At 52.2% G+C, this 12,787-nt stretch overlaps 1 protein-coding gene across 2 annotated transcripts; it reads left to right on the top strand.

Annotated features, from left to right (window-relative positions):
• Nucleotides 1-842: 842 nt before the first annotated feature.
• On the top strand, nucleotides 843-11,608 carry KCNMB1 (potassium calcium-activated channel subfamily M regulatory beta subunit 1). 2 transcript variants are annotated; one of them, XM_031437774.2, is made up of 4 exons: nucleotides 843-1,138; nucleotides 4,513-4,670; nucleotides 6,115-6,286; nucleotides 10,412-11,608. In XM_031437774.2, the coding sequence occupies exons 2-4, from the start codon at nucleotides 4,537-4,539 to the stop codon at nucleotides 10,679-10,681; spliced, it is 576 nt and encodes a 191-aa protein (XP_031293634.2). In that variant the 5' UTR covers nucleotides 843-1,138; nucleotides 4,513-4,536; the 3' UTR covers nucleotides 10,682-11,608. The 2 variants fall into 2 exon arrangements, with proteins under 2 accessions (XP_031293634.2, XP_064336158.1); XM_064480088.1 differs by lacking the exon at nucleotides 843-1,138 and adding an exon at nucleotides 1,229-1,321.
• The last annotated feature ends 1,179 nt before the right edge of the window (nucleotides 11,609-12,787 follow it).

The raw sequence follows: 12,787 nt of genomic DNA, 5'->3' as shown, positions 1-12,787 counted from the left end.
AACTGACCATGGAGTAGAGTGAGGGGTAGACACATGCTAACCACGGGCATCAAGCCTGAAACTTAGGACAGGCCCAGTACATGTTTGTTTTTGTCGCTGCATTTTAATCCTTACAACAACTACTTCAGGGATGAGGAAGCAGAGAAAAATCTAGAAGCATGCTTCTGCTTTTGTTTTATTTTAATGGAGGTACTGGCGATTGAACCAAGGACCTTGTGCATGCTAAGCATGCACTCTACCACTGAGCTATACCCTCCCCCCTTAGAAGCATGTCTTTGCCTGCAAATGCCACTGCTCACTTGTCTGCCATGTTGATAGGAACCAATCTCTGCCCATGAGCCCAGACTGTACAGTCTGACAGTCTCTGGGAGGCCACCAGGCTGGCTGGAAGCAGGCACGGAGCTCTCACGGCTCCCAGCTTCTGCCTGGCTGATCTTTAAAAAGTGGGTTTCTCTTCTGCCCTGGACCTCCGCCATCTCCAACTCTCATCACTATCCTGAACAGAGTAAGTTTTTAAATGCCCGATAGCACAGATGGGGAAATTGAGGCTCAGAGAGGTGCCATGACCCGCCCAGGGCCACACAGCATGCAAGTGCCAAAGGCAGTGCTGTTGGCTGCTCCAGTGGGGAAATGCCAGCCTCCCCCAGCAGCTGATAAACCCAACCCCTCAGAGCTTCAACTCCTCCTCCCTCCCCCACGGCAACAAAAGGAAACTCATTTCCCATTCCTGGCTTCTCTGCCAGCCCAGAGAGACTGATTGAAGAAGGAATGCCTCCAAATGTACCGGGATGGTCTTTCCCGGCTTCTCAGTTTTGCTGCCTGTTGTTTGAAGTCTGTTTCCCACGAGACTGTGGGAATTGCAGGTGCAGGGGCCTGGGTGACAGCTGCTGTCCTGTCCTCTGGGCTGGGTACCTGCTCTCCCGAGTTTGTGTCCTGGGGCTGCGCGCTCAGACTTGACCATGTTTGGGCATGGAGGCTCGCCTCAGATGGGAACCAAAGGCCACTTCCCCAGAGACAGGCTGAGAGCCCAAACTTCCTGCTGGCGCTCAGGCGGCCTCTTTTGGGGTGGGGGCTGGGGGCCAGGCAGAAAAGTGTCTCCCTGCTGAAGACTCAAGACTCGCAGGGCACCGGGGAGACTGTGAGTACTGCATCCAGGAGCCCCGGGGAAGCGGTTTCTCTGAAGACTGGAGCTGGAGGGGGATCCATCAGGGAGGGGGGCTGGCAGCGGGAGCCCCCTTCCCCAAGGGGCTGTCCTTCAGGACTCTGGGCTCCAGTGGAGCTGAAGTCGGTGTCCCTCGGGACTAGCACTGCTAGCCGCTTGGTGGGTGCCCTGCTGGGGACCAGGGGTGCGAGTGGGGGCTCCATGGCTCTGTCAGTGTGGTAACACAGTGCCCTGGCCCTCAGGTCTGAGCTCCCAGAGCAACCAGGGGTCAACAGCCTTGAGATGAGGGTCAGTCCTGATACTTGTCATCAAGAAGAGGGTGGGGCAAAAAAAAAAAAAAAAAAGGCCCAGTAGGAGCACTGGGGACTTCTGCTCCAAACCTTTGGGCTTTTCCTTGTTAACAGTAAATATTTATTGAGGGCTTGCATTGGGCCAGGCGCTGAGATAAATACGTGATGTTTGATACATCGTTTGATTTTTACCAGAATCCTTGGAAGACCCTTGCTTTATAGTCACACGGTTGCTAAGTGGCAAAGCCAGGATTTGATCCCATGTCTGGTGACTTCAGAATCCCCCCCACCCCAGCCCCACACTCCTCCAGACCCTTAAACACGGTCCTCTACGCCCTGTCCTTCTAAGGAAAAGAATGTCAACCCAAATACCAGGTCACCAGGACCCTCCAAATCCTGCCTAAATCCGCCCCGGGCCTCCAGTGACTTTTCTAAATGGGGAGATAAGTCCAAAAAGTCCAGAGACATTTCGCCGTTCTCCACACTGAGAAATGCTTCTTGGAGTCTAACTGAAATCCTTCCTTTTACAGCCGCAACCCGTTTCTTCCTGCCAGGCCTCAGGGGCTAGCAGCCGTTCCGCCCTTCCTCCTGTCTGAAGGCTCTCACTTGGATGCTAAATCCTATCTCTGCATCCCTATCCGTATCCTCACCCCATTCTTTTATCCCACATGGTCTTAGGAGGGTTTCTCAAAACTCTACAAGCCCACTCGCTCGGTGTGGGCAACAGTCTCAACAGAGAATGGCAGACAGGGGGCATCTGAACTAGCGGCAGGTTCCAGACTTCTCTGTGACGTGGGAGCCTCCTGCCTCCTTTCCTCCTGAGGACCCTGCCCTCCCCAGCCTCAGGGGGGCCCTGGGTGGGGGTGCCGTGCGGCAGACAGGCCAGTGCCTCTGGGAGGTGGAGCTGCTTAGCCTGGAAGGCAGGGGACACGCCCAGGGCAGGCCCCACCAGGATGCCCCAAGCTCCCAGGAAAGAACTGGTTTTGTCGTGAGCACTCAGCCGAAGTCCTCCCTCCAGGGCAGGATTCCCTGTGCGCCCAGAGCCTTGTGTTCCACAGTCCCGGGGCTGGGACCGGGTGCCAGGGACCCTAGACAGTGTGGCAGGTGGCTGTGTCCCTTTACCTGTGCAAACATGGATGGGTTTGTTGAAGTGACCCCAGGTAAACCATGATGGAGGCCGTCCCATTCCCACAAGACAGAAGGACAGATGTAATAAGATGGAAAGGATCTTTCTCTGTCAAGGGAACATTTTTCCCCTTGTGACTGTAATGTCTCAGTCAGAATGTAGGGAAACCCATTTCTCAGTGTCCCAAATGTGGGAGGAAAAGCCATCATTGGGTGCCATCCCCGTCGATCATCTTGGAGGGAGTGGCAGGGCTGTAAACTTGGTAACTGACCCCTGGGGTCTTTTCTTTAGGACAGCAGGGGTGGGGGTGAGGTGGCAATTGGGGTCGGGGGAAGGGGTCAAGGATCTCTGATTGGACACTTGAAACAGTCAGTAGTTACAGGGGAAGAGAAGCCTGAGTAGAAAAATAAAGCACTTTGCTGAAATCTCTGTGGACTAATGCCTGTCTCCTGGTTACTCACCAATCTATAAAAATAACATTTATTACTTTAGGGACCTGGCAGGGAAAATAAAAGTCCTTTCTGATATCTGGCTAAAATTTCCCTTAAAACAGGGATTACAGAGAAAGGCCCCAGGGCCCTGGTGTCTTTGGTAGAAGCAGAATATTGCTACCTTAAACACCAAACAGAAATCAACAGCAAAGGAATTTACCGAAGGCTACGCGGCCACGCAGGGAGCAGAGGGGAAATCCACTCCCGGGCAGAAGCCAGGCAGCTCTGACTCCAGGCAGCACCCAGGTGGCCAGAGTGACATTCCTGGAGGGTGTTTAGTGTGCCCAGCAGGGGAAGGAGGGACTCTGCTTGCACTGAGGGGAGGCGGATTCCCCAGAAGAAAAATGAGGGGATTCCCGTCAAAGAAGGGGGAAGGGAGGAAGATGCCAGCTGTGTCCCCCTATTCTGCTCCAGTCCCCATATAAGAGAGCAGTTGCCCTCTGCCCTCGCTTGAAGGCGGGGGTTGGGGTGGGTGGGGATGGTGTTGAGGGCTTACAGGATGCTGGCTGCGGAAACGCCTCCTTCCACCCCGTTGCCTGTGGCTGCCCTCTGGGGGCCCTGCTGTCCCTTCTCTGCAGGCTGCGCCCCCCACCCCCGCCCCGCAGCCCTGCCCTGGGCCTGTCTCGGCAGACCTGTGAAACCCTCCAAGATTTCCTGAGATGGGTGTCCTCGGAGAAAGTGCACACATGCTCCACCTCTGCTCCTTCCTGTGTTTGCTTAGCTCCCGTGTTAGTTTCCCGTCGCTGCTGTAACAAATGACCATACACTTGGTGCCCCCAAACGACAGAAATCTCCTGGCACACAGTTCTGGAAGCCAGGGGCTCAAAACCAGCAGGGTGTTGGCAAGGCTAAAATCAAGGTGTCGGCAGGGCTGTGCCCGCTCCAGAGGCTTAGGGGACAATCCACAGTTCCCCGCCTCTCCTGGTTTCTGGCGGCCGCCCGCATGCCCTGGCGCACGGCTACGTCACTCCAGTCTCTGCTTTCCTGGTCATACCACCCTCTCCTTTTTATGTCTAATCTCCTTCCACCTCCTTCTTATAAGGATCCTTGTGGTCTACGTGGATAATCCAGGAAGATCTCCCCATCTCAAGATCCTTAAAGTCTTTGCCATGTAAAGTAGCAGTCACAGATTCTGGGGCTGAGAGCATGGGCGTCTCGGGGGCCTTTACTGAACCTGTCACACACTGTGTGACCTTGGGCAAGTCGCTTTACCTCTCTGAGCCACAGGTCCTTCATCTGTAGAACAGGGATGATAATACTTGCCTCTCAGAGCTGGTGGGAGGTTTCCATGGGGTCAGAAAAGCCCTCTGAGGTTGCAAAGCTCCAGATAAAAACAGAGGTGATGTTGATATCTGAGCATCCTCTCCTGTCACCTGTCGTCCCTTCTGTGGATTTACCTGTCACCTGTGCTGATCTCCTGTCTGTCTGCCTCTGTGGTCCTAGAAATGAACACTGTTCCCAGTGGACATGGGGAAGAAGCTGGTGATGGCCCAGAAGCGGGGAGAGACCCGAGCCCTCTGCCTGGGCGTGGCCATGGTGGTGTGTGCCGTCATCACCTACTACATCCTCGGCACGACTGTGCTGCCCCTCTACCAGAAAAGGTACCAGACTCACTGATCTGCCCCCATCCTCCAGCCTCTCCCCTAAAAGCCCAGTCTGCAAGGAGCCCCCCCCCCTTTACTTTTATACCAGGCAGGAAGGTCGGTACTATTCTTATTCTTAGGGTCTAGGGTTCAAGTGCAGGGAGGGTGGGCCAGACTGGACCCTGCACATCTGGGATTCTGAAACTTGGGGGATATAGATGCAGGAGGCCCTTCTCACAAGAAACAGCAAAGGACCAGAGCAAATGCCCCAGTGCGAGTCTGATCCCAGGAGGAATCCGAGTCACAGAATTTTGTAGCTCATCTGCAGTTTGACTCTCTTTCACAAACCTCCGAGTCGGGTGGGCATCTGTCCTCCTGTTGAACATCTCAAGTGACGGGGAGCTCACTACCTAAACCATACACATCACTTTATTTGAGGGCTTTCCTGATAAGCAGGAAGTGTTTACACTGAGCCAGAATCTGTCCCTCTGGAGCCCTGCTCTAGAATCTCAGAGCCTGTTCCATGCCCTTGCTCCCTGGCATGTCAGCCACTCGAGCTTTTAAAGGAAAAAGCTGTGAAGTTCCTGATCTGTGCTCTAATGGGAACAAACACGCTCAGTTCTGTCAGCCTGATCTTAGGATTAAGTCTCAGGCCTTTGCCTCTGGGCACGTTCCAGCTGCTGACAGCCCCCTCTGCCTGGCAATGTGTCTCCTGCCTAGTAAATGGGAGGTGAGTCACAGTTGATTCACGGATGTGCTGATGGGCCTGCTAAGCCTCTCCTGGGCCTGCTCCTGCCTCGCTTTCTACAGCGCTGGAGCGATTCCAGGCTGGAATCTTACCGAGCGAGGCCTGGCTCAGAGCAGCCGTGTGCCTCCAACACCTTATCTCCACCATCTCACCCCCCTTCACTGCCCCCCGGCACAAATCAAGCCCCTCCTCCATCCACTCTATTTAGGGAAAAGGGAACAGATTCTGAAGCCATCCAGACCTGGCCTCAGGTCCTGTGTGGCCTTGGAAAAGTCACTTGACCTTTCTGAGCTTCTCTTTGACCCTCTCTCTGCAAGATGAAGATGATGTGAAGAAGGGGTCTGAGGTTTGGCTGCCCGTCAGACTCATGGCAGGGTGGTTTCCACCTTAGAAACCACCGCCTTAGAAATTCTGATTCACTTGTTCTGGGGAATGGTTTGAACATGAGAATCTTTAAAAGCTCCCCAGGGTCTTGGGTGAGCAGCCAGGACGGAAGTCATTTATATAGATGTTTGTCCAAGAGGCCAAAAAGCATGGATATTCTGATTCTACGATTCCTTCCTGGGCCGTGGGACTCTCCTGTCACAGTCCTTTAGTGCTGGGTGCTTATGGCAAGATGAGGGTCTCTGCCTTGGGTCTCTCTAAGGGGTTCAAACTGGGAGCTCTGCGAACCCCAGGTCCTGAGATGTATACGTGTGTGCATGGTCTTCCCAGTGTGTGGACCCAGGAATCCATGTGCCACCTGATTGAGACCAACATCCGGGACCAGGAGGAGCTGGAGGGCAAGAGGGTGCCCCAGTACCCATGCCTGTGGGTCAACGTGTCATCCGTGGGCCGGTGGGCTGTGCTGTACCACACGGAGGACACGCGGGACCAGAACCAGCAGGTACTGACCGAGGGGACGGGCACACATCCCCTTACCACTGGCAGGTGTGCCGGCCTGGCCCTAACTGGAGAGGAGAGGCTGGGAAAGACAAACCCACTAGAACGGGGGCCACAGCTGGTATGAGGTCCAGCCAGACTTAGCTTCTCTGTGTTGGAGTCCGACAGACCTGGCTTTGAATCCCTGCTCTGCCCCTCACTGGCTGTGTGATGGGGGCAGCCTCCAGCCTCCTTGGCCCTTCTAAGCGTCAGTTTCTGCATTTGCTGAAGTGCTTTTATGAAGTCAGACTGTATATAATGTGCCAAGTTCGATGCTGAGTGGATAGCAGGCACTCAAAACCAAGCAGCTGTTAGCAGTGTTGGCAGTCTTACTTCATTCTGCAAGGTGAGTCATGGGAGACCAGCCCAGAGCTGACCCCAGAGGGGAACCCCTGTGACTCCCACTCTAGGAAGCCAGAGGCCCGGGCTTGGTGCAACATTTGGAGGCCAGTGCTGGGGAGATGTTCCCATCACTGCCTCTCCTCACCCCCCACCCCAAATCCACCAACACAGCCCTTCCTGTAGGAAATACAAGTTGGCCCATCTTCATTCACTCGCTCATTCATTCAGCAATCCTTGAGCACTTCCTGTGTTAGGGGCTTGGGACTCAAGAGGCAAGAGCTTTTACGTGAAATCATGCCACGGAGAGGAACAAAAAAATTACGGGGCTTAAAGAAAGGAATGACATTTCCTAGCCTCAGTGAGGTGAGGGAATCAGAAAGGCATTTGGGTTAAGAATCAGGCAGGTACTGGTTATGCAGAAATACGCAGGGGGGCACAGCTATCAAGGGTGGGAACAGAGCAAGGAGAAAGCAGGCTGGGTGGAGACAGGGATTCCAGCACCCACAGAGGCCATGACACAGGATGGGCTGTAGCTGGAAAGGGCTTCAGAGGTAGACTAGGAGCCCTCCGTGCTAAAAAAGTGTGCAATCAAAATGGGTCTTTTTTAGTTGTTGTTGGTTTTTTTTGTTTTTTTTTTCTGAGAGAAGCAAGGCTTTAATGAAGAATGCGGCATGTTATGGAAGGTAATTCTCATTTAAAAAAAATTACAGAAAACACTTCACTGAAATTTTTTTTTTGCGAAAAAGACAGTCTTCAAGGATGTCTGGGAGGAGACAGGAATGCTGAATTCCAGCACGCAACACTGACACAGCACAGCTAGGGAAGCAGATGAGGCAGGCATTTTACGAAGAATGGGGTGAGCTTGGGCATTTATATTCAATCAGGATTTTGTTTGAACCTTAACAGTCCGGCATCGGGAAAGAGACTGGGAAGGAAAGATGGGGGAAGGGCTAAGCTTATCCACAATCACCACTTTACAACAACATACACTAGTTCAAGCACATGAGACGTAGAGGTTAATCCCACCCACGCAGCCCAGCAAACATGAAGAGCAAATGCCACGGCAGCCGGGGCTCGGGGTTGACGTACTGGGCACACAGTTTTAAAGAGTCTCTGATGCCACCAGGGCTGGTCTCTCATCAGCCTGGGCTCAGGACACATGAAGTTCCTTTGCATTTGCACCGAAAGGCCAGAGCTTTGCCTGGAACAAGCTCACTCCAAATAATGCTGGTTTTAACGTGAGAACCAGAGTCCCACACCAGACCCACTGAAGTAAAACCTCTGGGCTTCTAGGTGATGCTAAGGCCCCATTGGGAATGACTGCTATGAGCAGCTGGGAGTCTTTGAAGGGTCTGGGGTCCCGGGAGAATGATCACAGTGATATGGAGCAGTGTAGGGTTCAGTTACTGGGGAGAGAGGTGGGGGGCACAGCAAACACCCAGGACAGGGGATCCTGCAACAGGGATGTATGCTAGCAGCCAGGATTTGATGGCTGATGGGATGGGAAGGGGCAGGGTGCCTGGGGGGTGGGGATAGTGGGATTGTTGACAGTGCCAGGGAGGTTATGGGGAAGTGCGCCTGAGCGGAACAGGGAGGCCTGACTTGTTCTGTCATCACTAGCATGATTCAGCCATGCCAGATGGAGCTACGGCCTCCAAACCCACCTAATCAGCTCCTACCAGGACCCCTGCCTCTATGTTGGCATTCAGGGAGCCCCTCATTTATTCCAAGAATCAAGAAGCAAATTTTCAAAGACAAGCAGAAGTGATCACAGCATAAAGGGTCTAGAGTAACCCCAACCTGGCAAAGGACACAGTGGGGCCCCAGGATACGCACACATCCCCATGTCAGAGCTTGTCCATGGCCCTCTTTTTAAGAAGAGAGAAAAGGGGCTATTGTTGTAATTTCACAGTTAAGTTACAATAGCACTATTATTATTAATAGCATCTCCCATTTATTGAGCACATACTATGTACTGGGCTCTGTGCTAGGCGCTTAGCACATGCATCATCTAATTTAACTCCCATGACAATTCTACCAGGCAGGCACCCTCACAAGCCCATTCTACAAGGCTCAGAGAGGTTGTGGCCCTTGCCAAGGTCACACGACTTGGAACCGGTGTTTGAACACAGGCCTGTCTGGTTCCATCACCACACCTTTGCTCAGTGGGCTACACAAGGTCACAGTCAGAGATACTGGGGAGATGTGGGCCAGGCCCCCTCAGCTCAGGATTCGAGACCCACCTGGTACTGGGACCCTCCAGTGCCCAACCAATCTGAATGCCGGATTCCTCAGGAGCCAGCCAGCTTCTCCCCGGCCTCAGCTGCCCCCTGGCTGGCTGGGGATGTGGACACACATCTGGAGGCAACTCCCTACTTTCCAGGCTGTCAGAACAGGATGCAACCATCCTCTGTACTGCTGGACTGAGTGCTGTCAGGGCAGGCAGTTTGGGGGGCGGGACCTCATTCAAATCCAGGGAGAGACACAGGCCCTGGGAGAAGCTGGCTCAACACTGTCACTCATTTTGACCTGGGACATGATTGTATTTGGGCAGTGGGCCTCAAACTTTAGTGCATGAAGGGATCACCCGATTGCTGGGCCCCACCCTCAGCGATTCAGAGTGAGAAGGGAACGTGTGCTTATGGCCAGCCTGTGTGTAGTCTGCTGCAGGTGCTGCCAGGGGACCACACTTGCCGAACATCTGCTAGCAGCTCACATAAGCAACATTCAGACCTCCCAGCACGGAGCAGAGATAAAACCAGGTTCTCCACCTTGTGCCTTCTCTGCAGAGCTTTCCAGCTGGACCTCATCTGACCAGGCCAGAAGGTTACTAATAACAATGATCAGTGTCAGCATTAAATATGTACGAGGCTCTGCCTGCACAAAGCTCTTTTAAATGCATATTCTCGCTTTCCTTTGACTCCCAGTGTCAAATGCCGGCTTGCCAAGATCTTTTGTTTGGCTCACACAGAGTTAGACCTCAAAGGGTTTTTCAATTCAAATTTTCAGCAAGATTTCAAAAATGCGAGAGTCCACATGAAAATCTGATTTTCTGGCTTCTCCTAAAATGGTGAAGATCTGGCTGCTGTAGGTCTTCTGGATGGCCTGGTATCTGTTGTCCAGATGGGGAGTGATGACTGCCAGGCTGGATGTGTCTGGCTCTCTCCATCTCTCCAGGCGGCACCACTCCCCTGCCAATTCTCCCTGGCACCAAGGCAAGTGTCCGTTGGCACCTGCCATCTTATTCCCTCACCTGCTTCATTTGTGGATGTTACCTGCATCAGCCTTGTAAGCAACTGGGTGTATGTCCTCTGCCCTGAATCCAAATGTAGACCCCACGCAGGCTGTGTCACGCATCGGTCTCCTTAGACGATTGAGTTTGAAGTCCTTTAATAAACTCCTTTGAAAAGATATTGCTATAAGCCCATTTAAGGTATAAAGACATCAAGGCTCAGAATGGTTGGCAATTTGCCTATGGTTTTGTAGCCAATGGGAGCAGAGCCAGGGCTCCAGCTGGGGCTTCTGCTTCCAGGTGTGCAGTGTGGACCCTGAGCAGCTCCAAGGCCACCACCTTCCCAAATGACACTGTGTAGGCACCTTCTAGAACCGTGAAGTGTGCCGCCTGCCAAGCTTGGACACTCCTGACTCCCACCCAGGGGCCTGACTCCAAAGCTTTACTTTACTCCATGCCAGGCCCTAAGAAACAAGGACTTCCATGCCCACAGGTGCCTCCATTTCTCCCCTGCAGTGCTCCTACATCCCAAGCAGCCTGGACAACTACCAGATGGCCCGGGCCGATGTGGAGAAGGTGAGAGCCAGATTCCACGAGCACCAGGTTTTCTACTGCTTCTCAACGACCCGGGAGAATGAGACCAGCGTCCTGTATCGGCGCCTCTACGGGCCTCAGACCCTCCTCTTCTCCCTCTTCTGGCCCACCTTCCTGCTGACCGGCGGCCTCCTCATTATCGTCATGGTGAAGATCAACCAGTCCCTCTCCATCCTGGCAGCCCAGAGGTAGACCCATCCATGCCACATCACTGCTCGGGCCACAGGGGACTGGATGGGTCCCCGGGCTGCTCCCCACTTGTGTACCCCTGCCTCCTCCCCCTGTCTTCCCACTCTCCCCCTCCAATACATTCCATCCTCCATTGCCTGGGTGGTCTTTGGGAAGTCCTTCTGTTAAGCCATTTCCCGCTCCCCAGGGCTCATGAGAACACAAGGCCAGCCAGTGACAGCTCTCCATCCCCTGACCCCACTCAGCTGACTCACATCTATTTCTATTGTGCCACTGTCCACTGCCCTGATGACAATGATCCTTGTTTCTGGGCCTCTGTTCTAGGGCGGCCGGCTCAAAGACCAGCCAGTCCCACCCAGTAAGCCATCCCTAGAAAACCCTCAGTGCCTTTTTTGAATTCTATTATGAGAACAGCAGCAGCCCCCACGTACAGAGCACATTTGAAACGTCGCTTGTGTTTAGGGTTCTCAGAGCTGTATACATTTTTATCCCAATATTAACAAATAGAGGTACAAGCTTCCAGTCATAAAATAAATAAATCATGGGGATGTAATGTACAGCATGGTGGCCATAATTAATAATAGTTTATTGCATATTTGAAAGGTGCTAAGAGTAGATCTTAAAAGTTCTCACCATAGGAAAAAAAAAATCACTATTTGTGGAGATGGATGTTAACCAGGCTTATTGTGGTAATGATTTTGCAGTATATACACACTTCCAATCATTGTTATGCACCTGAAAACAAATAAAATTTTATATGTCAATTATACCTCAGTTAAACAAATATATATAAAAAAATAAAAGGCCATAAGGGAGTGATACTAAACTATATCAAAATATTAACTGGGAGATAGTGGTGATTTTAATTTTCTTCCCTCTTTTTATTTTTGGTACTTTTCTAAATTTTCAACAATAAAAATGTTTGGCTTCGTTGTGCTTATTTTTAATCAGAAAAGTAACAGTAGATGTTATTTTGAAAAAAAAAAGTTTGAGAGGGTGAGGTTCCCCGTCACCAAGCAGATGGAAGTGGCCCAGGGAAGGGGCCAGAGGCAGGCTTTTGAGAACACACAGTTCTAAGAGCCCAGTATGGAGGGCAAGTAACCACATAGTTGGGGATTTACGATGTCCAACGCAGATAAACACGGGCCCTGGTCTGGCAGGGGAGCCTATCTCAGGCTTGGAAAGGGGATAACTGGGGGGAAGCCGTCATCTCCGCCATTACTACTCCAAGAACTGGTCCTCAGGCAGTTGTTCTCAAAGTGTGGTCCCTGGACCAGCAACACGTGTAGGAATGCACATTCTCAGGCCCTCAGCCCAGCCCTACTAACCAGAAACCCCGAAGGGGGAGCGATGGGGAGCATGGGGAGTGGTTGCGTGGGGGTTGGGGGAGGTGGGCTGCACTCTGTGTTTTGGCAGTGGCTGCGGGGAACTCTGATGTGTGCTCGAGCGTGAGACCCACTGGTGAAGAAACCCAGGGCCCTGTCACTGGGCTTTATGGACTGAACCAGTGACTTTTTGTCAGCTCAAGTCCTGAGCTGGATGGGAGGTTAGGCTGGTGTCTCTAAAGTTCCTTCTGGAGCTGTGATTCCAGGCGCAGCCCAGAGTGGGAACCCTGTCTCCACTTCCGCCAGATTTCGTCTCTCTGATTCTCCGTTGTCCCATCTATAGAAGAGAGACTCCTCCTTTTGGGTACTTGGAAGGGCTGAATGAAGGTCTGGCACATAGCAGATGGTCAAAATGGAAGCTATTGTTAGTAACAATAAGAAGTAATGAAGACTCAGAAACTTCCAGGAGAAATTATACCAACAATAATGCTAACTAGCATTTATGGGTGCTCATTTCTAACGTGCCAGACACTGTGCTAAACAGATTGCCTCGTAAAAATTCAGTGAAGCACTGCGGAACCCACCTCACAGATAAGGAGAAGCAATACAGGACAGTGGTTATACATGTAGAGTTGGGATGGGCACTGCCCGGGTTCAAATACCCAACCCTATTATTCACTAACTGGGTGACTTTGGGCCAGTAAGTTCTCCATGCCTCGATTTCCTCACTTGCCAAATAGGAACTAATAATAATATTTCCTTTTTAGGGTTGTTGATATTAAAT

Source organism: Camelus dromedarius, chromosome 27 (assembly GCF_036321535.1).
Source record: "Camelus dromedarius isolate mCamDro1 chromosome 27, mCamDro1.pat, whole genome shotgun sequence".
NCBI lineage: Eukaryota > Metazoa > Chordata > Mammalia > Artiodactyla > Camelidae > Camelus > Camelus dromedarius.
Note: the sequence above shows the minus strand (reverse complement) of the source record. Positions and strands in the feature narration are given on the sequence as shown.